Consider the following 11418-nt stretch of genomic DNA (forward strand, 5'->3'; position numbering starts at 1 on the left):
ACCCAGCACATTTAATAAGTGCGGATCAGACCAATTTTTAACTGTTAGGCCAGATTGCTCCAGTGGGTTCGGGCTTGGGACTGACACCCTTGAGGCTAACCATGCTTTCTAGGCTTAAGTGGCATGAGAGAAGCGCATGAAACTGTTTCATTCTGTTAAAGAAACTGTTTCACTCACGCAGTCACGCCCCCACAATTAGGGCACAAGTTATGATCTATGGATCATATATTTTCCCGGATCAAGTCATGGATCCACTATAATACACCCGATTAAGAAAACTACTGCGCAATTAGTAACGAGTGATTTTATTACTATTTTACCCTTTTAGATGCTCCTACCGTCCTACGTTTGACTTGTAATGATACAGCTATGGATGAGAAATCGAGAAATCGAGAAATCGAGAATTCGAGATCTCCGTCCACTATATAATACAAACCCATCCATGATCAAGCACTAGAGAGAGAGAGAGAAAAAGAGAAGAGAGAAAAAATGTCAACCGGAAACTCGCCGGCAGGGTCGCTTGTGCTTCCATGGAAGATGAAGATCATCATCACCTTACTCAACGTCTTTTCAGACACAGTGCGCAATTCTGACGGGACTATCAACCGCCGTTTGGTCAATTTCTTCGAACCCAAAGTCCCCGCCAACGCGACGCCCTTCAAAGGGGTCAAAACTTCCGACATAACCGTCGACGCTAACAGAAACCTCTGGTTTCGCCTTTTCACACCAACGGAAATCCCCTCTGGTGTTACCCTCCCCGTCATTTTGTTCTTCCACGGCGGAGGATTCTCTCTCCTCAGCGCTGATGGCAAAGCCTACGACTTTGTCTGCCGTCGATTCGCCCTTAAACTCCCCGCTGTAGTCGTCTCCGTTAACTACCGCCTCTCGCCGGAACATCGATTTCCCTCACATTACGACGATGGCTTCGACACTCTTAAATTCCTCGATGAATCGGAACCGGAAAAGTTGGGTTTCCCGGCGAATGCTGATCTCTCCCGATGCTTCCTCGCAGGGGACTCGGCCGGGGGTAACCTTGCCCACCATGTCGCCATCAGATCTGGGAAAGCTGATTTCAAGAAAGTTAGAGTGATCGGACAGATCTCGATACAGCCGTTCTTCGGAGGGGAAAAGGCGACGGAGTCCGAGATTAGGCTTGTGAATGCGCCGATCATATCGTCAGCGAGGACGGATTGGATGTGGAAAGTGTTCTTGCCGGAAGGAGAGAACAGAGATCATGAAGCGGTGAATGTGTCGGGGCCGAGGGCAGTGGATATTAGGGGAGTGCAGTATCCGGAGACGATGGTTGTGGTTGGAGGGTTCGATCCGTTGCAGGATAGGCAGAGAGAGTTCTACGAGTGGCTGAAGAGATCTGGAAAGGAAACGAAGCTTGTGGAGTATCCAAATGGAATTCATGCTTTTTACGTATTTCCAGAGTTGCCGGAATCTTCCCTGTTTTTCGGGGAAGCCATGGATTTCGTTCGTAAGGTATGTGAGAAGGAGTATGGATCCTCTGCACGTATGTAAAAGGTCTTGAACTGAGCAAAAATCCTAAAAAAAAAAAAAGAGTACAAATTAATGTATTAATCTTTGGATTATGTTGTGCTTATTAGTTAGTTATTCCTAAAATAAATTATTGTTTATTTTCCTTTATTTATATAAGAGAGAGTGGCTCTTGTGGCAGCGGCCCAGCCAATGAGAGCACACACTCGGACATCGGTTAGGAGGGTTGTGGTGGTTATTTTACACTCATGTGTCTGCCAGCTAGTGTTGATTATAGAGTACGCTAAACAAAAGGGAGCATCTTCAGGATATAAAGGGGAGGGCTACACGGTTTTTTCACTTCTGCACCAATGGATGGTTTCTGTGCTAGACTCGTAGGATAGAGGCACATGTTTAGACACAGTAAAATCTTCTGCTACACTATGATGATGCAGTGATAATATAGATGACTGACAGCATCTTGGGCTGTATGTCTAAGTGTTTTCAACCACTCGATGATCACTGCACCATTGCAGTGACCGTTTCTGTAGACTCTCACTGTATTTACGTTGCTTGTAGGATTGTGGTAGGGTTAGGGGCATGAAGTGTTCCACAAAATGTTGGGTTGGGTTAGGGTAGGGTGGGGTGGGGTGGGGGAAGGTGTCACCTTCTTCTATGGTTCTGCCCCTACCTATGTGAATTGTGGATCGCCCATGATCTTCTTGTAACAAAATACTTTCCCGATGAAGAAAAAATAAAGGCCGGTAATAGCATAATACGGACAACATTATTCAATGAGGTCAATAGGACTACCGGTATCTTCTACCACATATATATATATATATATATATTTATGCTTTTTGTGGTGTGCACGTGATGGTGTGAGAGGGAGACAGGTTTTTGAGGTGCTATAAGTTTTGTTTAGGCTAATTGTAGTAAGGAGGATCAGCTGGAGAATGGATAATAAAGGAAAGAGTTTTTTATCAGCTTTTCATCTAAATGTTCCCTATTTGGGAATCATGGTTTACAAAATTGGAATCGAATCGGTGCAATTGGTTGATTCAGATCAGGATAGGTTGTGATCAATTTTGATTCTGGCGATTGGGAACGATCAAATTCTAAGGTTTTTAAGACCGAATCACTAGTTTTCAAATCTGAAGGGCTGCATCTATGGTTTTTGGGATCAATAGGGAAAGATTTGATTCTTGATTCTGAGTTTAAAATCTTTGCTTGAAATGCTCTTGACGGCTTCTTTTTTTTTTTTGCTTGTCCTATTTCTAGCCGGAAAAACTTCCTCGTGAATGCCGGCCTTTGAGGAGAAGAGTAAAAAAATTTGATGGAGAATGGAAGTGGGTGCAAATGTTTTTTTCAAGAAAAACCACTTGTGACACAATGACAAGGTTATCTTTTTATGCAACAATTTACTATTTTTAGATGAAACAAAATCTGAGGCAATGGACCCTTTTTTTTTGGGTATGGAGGCAATGCACCAACAAGCTACCAAAAGGAAGGGTGTTCCCCTCTTTAATTAGTATGAGAAAAAATCTCTAAAGATTATGATTCAGTTTCTTAAATATTATTCCATTATGATATGGGAGCATATTTCCCCCTCACCTCATCCAGAGTAAAGGAGGATTTCCTTGATCATGGGCATGGATGGGTACTATCATATGCCCAAAGAGGGGTAGTTTCCACTCTTAACAATATGAGGTGAGAGCTTGTGATGGGATGGGACATCTTTCTCTAGGTAGTTCCTAGATTGTCAAGTAGCAGGAAATTATTTTGCCTCATGATTTTAATTTTTTCTTCTTTTAAAATGGCTATGTTGGTAAACATGAATTGTTTTTCTATGTTGGTCGGTATGTAGAGATTTTTCTAGGTAGGTCTTAGATAGTCAAGTAGCTGACGAAATTATAATTTGTTTGAGTAAGTGGATCACGGGGTCTCCATTCATGTGTCAAGCTTCATCTTGATCAAATTTGGGCAAAATAACAAAATAAAGAAAAAATAAAAAACCACATAATGCATTTATGCCAAGAGGTGAATGACTGACAAATATTAGATATACATGAATATACATATATATCTATGTATAAATGGACATACATAGTTATTTGAATTTAACACATCGTCAATTTAAATATTTTTTTAGATATTCAATGATTAGAATTACTATCAATCTATGGGTCTTTGTCTAACCCCTTCGGGTCCTTGTCTAATCCCACCATGGGTCTTGCAAAAAAACAAAATAAATAAATAAATCTCATTACAATATCTTAAAGTGGTGTGACATAACCAACAACATTTTGGTGGCATTTCCCCACCTCCAATTGACCTATGTGAGTATGTGGTGAGAATATCTTGACAATAAATTCAACAACCACCAATGCAATTATAATTTATAGCTACTCCCCTCAACTACCACCTATCTCTTATTTAAAAAAGGAAAAGGATGGACACACCGTCGATGTTTAGTCCTATGCACCCATTTGTGCCGCCTGTTAATTCACCTCACAAGTTTATTTCTCACTTCAACACTTGATTTGTAAATTTCTTGAATGCAAAGTATTTATTTCGGCTTTTAATATCTCAATCTATTCAATCTATTCAATCTTTAAAATTGTTTTCAGAATCTCACCCCTCACACTCTTCAATCTTCTCCACCTTCTCTTAAGCAAGCAAAGAAAAATAAGAGTCCAATTGAGTAATTCTATTGGAGCTTCTTCTTCGTTTTTTTTCCTACAATACTTAAGCATCCATTTTATTTGCCAGAATTTAGGGATTTGTCTCTTTGAAGTGTTTTGTAAATTGTAATGGTTTCTTTTTTTTACTACTTTAACTGTTTTTTTCATAATTTATTTCAATAAATCTCTCACTTTAATTGACCATGTTTAAATCATCCCATATTTTATAAAATTAGACTAAAATAATTGCTATAATGACTTAACACTTTATAACTGTTATCATAACATTACCCAGTATTCTTTTTATGCTTTCTTTTTTTGTTTACACAAAAATTGACCTATTTTGAACATCACAAAATTTTAAAGGGTGCATCTTATTGTAACCAATTTGCTATAATGACTTAACACTTTATATCTGTTATCATAACATTACCCAGTATTCTTTTTACGCTTTCTTTTTTTGTTTACACAAAAATTGGCCTATTTTGAACATCACAAAATTTTAAAGGGTGCATCTTAGTGTAACCAATTTGCTATCATGACTTAACACTTTATAACTGTTATCATAACATTACCCAGTATTCTTTTTACGCTTTCTTTTGTTTACAAAAAATTTGACATATTTTGAACATCACAAAAGTTTAAAGGGTGCATCTTATTGTAACTAATTTGATTAACAGAAAAGTTATAACCTTATTTCGATTGCCCCTTATCTTATTCTCAAAATTTCTTTTGAGTCGAGTAAAAAAATTATTTCAACAAAATTTTTAAAAATGACCTAAACGTGAAATGACAAGACTTTAACCACATTGAAAGAAAATATATGCTTATATGCTATATTAGAAGTGTAAAATATAAGATTGGTTTTTTTTTTTTCACTAACTTTGATTATGACAAAATTTTCCAAAATTTAAAATAATAAAAATATTGATATAAAAATCGTCTTAATCCACATGACAATGATAGTGATACATGAGCATATATGGACACAAGGGCTAGATTGAATACAATAACCACTAGAAAACTCAGCCTTATCCCAACTTAAGAGAGTCGACTAAATGGATCCATATATAACAAAATAGCAAATGTCCAAATAGTTAGAAGTGGAGGAGAGGGGAGATGGAAAGAAGAGAGATGATAAAATAAATATGAGAGTAAGAGGAAAGAGGCACAACCTAGTAATAGGGGCCACGTTGATTATATCTTTTATATCATACTACTATTAAAAAGTACGTACTCCCCGTCTTTGGTATATTTTTCAAAAAGAAAGAAAAGCCTATCGACATAGTAAAAAAAACCCTATTGACCAAAAAACCCTCCAAATGAAAGGGGGGAAAAATGTGGAGAGCAGAAAGGGGGAGTAATTATTAAGTATTAAAAATGATAAAAAAAATAAATGGCACATAATAACTCACAAGAGGCGTGGGGAGAAAATATAGGGAGATTTACAAAGGTAAATATGGAGAGAGGGAGAGAGAGAGAGAGAGTTTTTTCATCAATCCTCTTTCATCGATTTTAATATTGAAGAGAAAAAAATAATTAAAAAAAAAAACATGGGGAACAAAAAGGGGGAGTGATTATTAAGTATTAAAAATGACAAAAAATAAATGGCACATAATAACCCACAAGAGGCATGGGGAGAAAATTAGGGAGATTTACAAAGGTAAATATGGAGAGAGAGAGAGAGAGAGAGAGTTCATCAATTTTAATAGTGAAAGGAAAAAATAATTAAAAAAAAAAAACCTTGGGAAGTAGAAAGGGGGAGTAATTATTAAGTATTAAAAATGATAAAAAATAAATAAATGGCACATAATAACCCACAAGAGGCATGGGGAGAAAAAATAGAGAGATTTACAAAGATAAATATGGTGAGAGGGAGAGAGAGAGCATCAATCCTCTTTAAATCTCTATAATAAAAAAAAAAACTCTATAATATCTCTCTCTCTCTCTCTCTCTCTCTCTCTCTCTCTATAAATATTAACCAAATATTTAAATTCAATGTTAATATTCCCAGAAACTCCCAAACGTTGGAGACAAAATTGTTATTATGAAAGCCTTAATTCAGCTTGCCACCTCACCTCATGATTACCCCTCATAATTAAATATTTAAATTAGTAATAAAAAAAAAGACTAAATATTTAAATTCAATGTTAACATTCCTAGAAACCCCCAAACGTTGGAGAAACAAATTTATTTGGGGATAGGGAGGTTTTAAAGGAAATAAACCCTAATAACTAGGAATCAAGTCATGGGCACATAATAACACACAATAGGGGGCGGTTTATAATAGATTTTCTAGCATGAAATTCCTCACTAATTACGCCATTATTTCTTTTCATTTATCTCTTTTCAAATTTTGTATTATCTCTATAATACATTATAGCAAGTCTCTCTCTATCAGCTCCTAAAATCTCTCCTCCTCCTTCAAAATATCTAACCTCCCTTATGGTAGTAACGTTTCTTTCTATCAATTTCTAAGAAAATAAAAAAAGTTTCTCTCAATCACCTTTCATCGCTTTTAAAGAGAAAAAGAAAACGCTGAGTAGAAAGGGGGAAGTAATTATTAATTATTAAGTATTATTAATTTATGAAAGTCATGGTATTTCGGTATGATCGAGGCTCAGGTGTTTGATTGTTTATGAAGAGAAAGCTTATAGGTTAGGAGCTTGCATCTATTTTTCTCAACTCACAATGATATCCATTTGATGAGGTATTCTATGTGTTTTTTTTTTTTATAGTTCTATGATTTGGGATTCTGTTTTTTCTTTTATTTCCTCTTTTGATTTTGTCCAATTTGCTTTGTTGGATATGTAGTTTGAAGGGTTTTTTTTAGATTGATTGTTATGTTATGTGTCATGAGATGCCACTGATTTGGATTCATGAGGAATTTCTTATTTTTTTAGTATAATCTACAATGAAGTCGCTCTTCAGAAAATATGTGATTTCAAATTGGGTTTCAAAGCAGTGAAAGTTCAAATTTGAATTCCCCAATTGAGAGAGAAAAAGAGAGATTTCTCTTCTAAATTTCCTTGCTTTGTTGAATCTATCTTTTTTATTGATGTTTTTTACATGTTTTCTCATTTACAAGAGAGGATTAGTAGTTTATCAGATTAATAGATGAAGATGGGGTTTTGAACCTTGCAATGATTCAACATTCAAACAGTTGACCAGGAAATGAGAAATTTTTTATTTACTCTGTTTCATCTGTATTGAGATTCAAAGACATAAGATGGCATTGATTTGAACTTATATTTGCTTATTTTTTTCTTTACCAAAAAAAATATTTGTTTCTTTTTTTTTTTTAATAGATCTGATCCTCTATAAAACTCTTGCGAGAACAATTGTGAATCTCAACTTGAAGAATGATTTAAGTGAGAACAACATGACATGGGTAACTCAAATGCGTGGGAGAAGGAATGAATCATCAGTCAACTTATAGTTTATTATTTTGATGTATGAATATATTTTACTTTCACTTGTGTGATTGAGATCTATACCCAATATGCACCTATATTAAACCAAAATGGTGTCTTTTACATTCTTGCCTTATAAACTACACATACATGAACCCCCCTTTTTTTTTTTTAAGGTGAAAAGATACATGAACTTAGACTGAGACGTCTTTATCAGAACAAGTTCTGATAACTGGCTAAGTAGTTGTTTTTTTCGGTCGGAAACTGTTTATGAAACAGGTTTACCAAACACCATTTATTAGGCAAAAAATAACTTTTGAACACAGAAACGTAAGATTATAGTTTTGATACGAAATGTTGTTCCTGTAATAGAAATGTTACCAAACACAAACTCAACATAATCCAACTAATCAAATATGACTAAAATATGGAACACAAAAAAATAAGATAGAAGAGAACTGAAGGAATAAAGTAGATTGGGTAATGTATGGTATTCAATTGTGCCAGTTGTTTTCCTTATGTCTTATAACATTGCTTCAATTTTTTTATCCCATAATTTCTTAATATCACCTGATTCACAATGAGATATTATCATTGCAAAAAGTTTACAAACGATCCTTGGCATTCGGAAGTGAGCTGAATCTTTCAAACATTCTTGCATTTGGAAATCAACTAAAAATGGTGAAATATGGATTCACAATTGAAGTTTGGGTATCTACAATTAGGATGGTAATAATCAAAGGAAACTTTCTTGCCTTTTGAAATCAAATAAAATTGGTAAGATATGGATTCACAAGAAGAAAGACTACTGAGGTTTGATTATCTACAAAAAAAAAAATTCTTTTTTTTTTTTTTTTTTTTGTGTAGAAACTATTTAGAATCATGACATGATATTATGGAAAAAAAAAATTAACTTGCCTAAATCAAATAAAAATGATAAATATGTGATCACAAGAAGGAAAACTACAGAGGTTCGGGTATCTACATCATGATATTAAGAATAAAATCAAATTAATCAGCACTTCGACACTCTGGGGTCAATAATATTTAAAAACAATGCTGCAATTTTATAAATTAAGAGATGCAGATGCGCAAAGCCAGGGTGCTTTGCCTTTCTAGAAAACGCAACTACTTATTTAATAGATCATTCAATGGAAAAAGACATGCACTTAGCCTTAACATAATTGAATCACTCGATTTGCTTAGAATGCTTTTCTATATATTTTGTTTTCTTTTGTGTAAAGTTTTGCCAACCTAATTAAGGATTACCTTTACACCGATCATAGCATGATGGCAGAAAGGAGATTTTATGAATGGGTATGACTATAGTTGTGCCATGTGGGTGGTCAAATGAGGTTGAAATCAACCTCAAGAGGGTAGTCGAGTTGGCAAGGGATCTTCGTCTTTGGAAGCGTATGGTTCTAAGTTTGACTCTTTCTATCTTATTGAGGTCACTCACACGGGGTGTTTAGTACTCTTCACTATTTTCAGTGAAAGTTGAATAATTTTCATTCAATCTCAGTATGACTCAGTCTGTACGGTTGTGGGATCAATATGAACATTTAGACTAGTCAGGTCGAAAGCTTATATACCCATTGTTAATTAGAAAATATATATATATATATATATATGAGGTTGAAATATTCTAGAAGGTAGGTCCACATATTGTCTATTCACATGTCAAATTTCAATAAAAAGAGTTTGACAATGAATAAATAGATAAATAAAAACTAAAAGAAGGAGAATGTCAATGCTCAGGCCACATAGTGGTGCATTTTCATATATGGACAGGGATTTAATAGGCTTTGAGTTTGAAATTTGATAGGTGATAAATCCAATCCATTATTAGATGTTCAATTTCAAAATCGTCACATTATTGCCCCCACGTCTCACCCCACCTCCCCCACCTTGATACAGCTAAGTGAATCACCAATAGACACCCAATAGATAGGCTCATCGATAAAACATTTGTCAAAATGATGCTTCTATATGCACTCCCATTAACCATCATGTTGACGCGGATGTCACATTATATTTTAGAGAACCCACTCCTATGAGCTTTTTTAACAATTGATTGGTAGCCATTTATTTTTTCTTTGTTAGAAGTTAGGTGAACATTAATTTATCATTATTCGCTCTGCATGTAATAGGAATCAAACGTATTATATTCCCAAGTATTAAGGGTTCCCCCTCCTCCACTCCAACCAAAAAACAAAAAAAACAAACTCTTGATGGGTGGGCTTAATCCTTTTTCATTGTTTCATTGAGACAATTCCACATGTGATCTGTTTTTGATAGGGTGTAGGGGTGACAATTAGACAGCTTTGGGGCAGGTCTGACTTAAAATAATTTCCAATCCTATAACCTAAATCAACCCGTGAATTAAACATGTGTAGGACTCACCATTTCTGTGATTTAAATGGATTAATTGATTAATTAGGTTATAAAATGGCTTAAATAGGCTAATCAGGCTATACACGAATAGCATTTGGGCCACTAACTTTCACCAAGGATACCTAATATTAATCGATTGATGTCTTGAGCTTGTCAAGTTTAATAATTGATTGATTTCAAGCTTCAATTGATCGGTTAGCTCAGGCCAATTTTTGGCACTCTCTCGGTCTCTCCTATTTTGACATATGTGGGTCCTATATGAATGATGTCATTTTATGCTTTACCATTGGTTTAATGTGCAGATTTTTTCTCACACCCATCCACTAACATATGAAACCCTATGGGGAGTTTGGCTCCTAAGTCCAAACACGTGGGGCAACATCGTCGACCTGCCCTCCATAAAATGAAAAATTGACCCTTGTACATATGCAAAAATCGCATTCCTTAACAGAAAACACCTCCCCCAGTTTTTAATTCCAAACCCATTCCTAACCCACCATATGGGGGGGTGGGGTCGGAGTGAATCGATACTAATAGCCAGATATACCTGCCCCACAGCTGAGCTGCCCCTGGTTAGGATTGAAGGGGCCAAAATGTGGATTCTAGACTTTGATATTCCAACTAAGCTTGCACATGACAAGATTCCATGGCTACAAGGCCTTCATTTGCTATGTGAACTCACCCAGTAAAACCCAACCTCATGAAATGAAACCAAAATGTATATAAATTTATATATTTAGCGTAACGATTCCTTCATAGGAAGGAGAGAGACAATTGATTCATGGGAAGGAGAGCATGGTCAACCTCTCTCCTCTTCCAATCCAAAAGCTTCTGTTTCTCTCTTCTGTATCTCTTCACAACTCTGTTTCTTGCTCTCTATTCCACACTTTCAACCAAATGCATCTTCAGATCTTCACCTTTCAATCCAATCCAGAAATCCCTCTTTTCTTACCCACCAAACTATGGAGAACACAAGTATGCTATCCCAACTCTGCGTTCCTCTTGCAATTCCCCTGTATTTTTCTCAGGTTCCATCAATTCTTCCACTTCTTTCCCTTTTAATTCTCACTTTTTTATCAATGATTTTGATATGATATTGATTTTTCCTTGATGGGTTTTTGTGATTTTGTGTAGATTATTCCATGGTCTTGGATGATATCAAAGAAATCTGCATGAATTCATCATCTTCTACATCGACTCTGAGTTATCTGTCAAAGAAAGCTGATAGCTTTGCAGGGAATTTTAGTACCAAAGAAAGGATTTTTTATTTTGATCACAGAGATGATCAGGTGGAGGTTCCTTGTGGAGTCATGAAGGAATTCCCTGTTAGTGATTCTGGTGAGTCTCAATAATTCAATTAAATTATTGAATTGACTGTTTCAATCCGCTTAATTTTACCTGAATTCTGTTACAGTCTTCCAGCTCAAATTCTGGAAGGGCCAAAAAAA

General features: G+C 35.5%; 2 protein-coding genes across 2 annotated transcripts in view; both read left to right on the forward strand.

The window, feature by feature from the left end:
- Positions 1–431: 431 nt before the first annotated feature.
- LOC122090625 (probable carboxylesterase 18) lies at positions 432–1650 on the forward strand. Its single transcript, XM_042660267.1, has one exon. The coding sequence runs from the start codon at positions 490–492 to the stop codon at positions 1522–1524; it is 1035 nt and encodes a 344-aa protein (XP_042516201.1). The 5' UTR covers positions 432–489; the 3' UTR covers positions 1525–1650.
- An 8921-nt stretch (positions 1651–10571) lies between these two features.
- LOC122067926 (probable hexosyltransferase MUCI70) overlaps positions 10572–11418 on the forward strand; it is a 2612-nt gene continuing 1765 nt past the window's right edge. The window contains exons 1-2 of the mRNA XM_042631767.1: positions 10572–10998; positions 11105–11308. Of these exons, the coding sequence (XP_042487701.1) occupies positions 10752–10998; positions 11105–11308 (451 nt within the window). The 5' untranslated portion in view covers positions 10572–10751. The remainder of the gene's footprint in view (positions 10999–11104; positions 11309–11418) is intronic.

This window comes from Macadamia integrifolia, chromosome 2, assembly GCF_013358625.1.
Source record: "Macadamia integrifolia cultivar HAES 741 chromosome 2, SCU_Mint_v3, whole genome shotgun sequence".
Classification (NCBI taxonomy): Eukaryota; Viridiplantae; Streptophyta; class Magnoliopsida; order Proteales; family Proteaceae; genus Macadamia; species Macadamia integrifolia.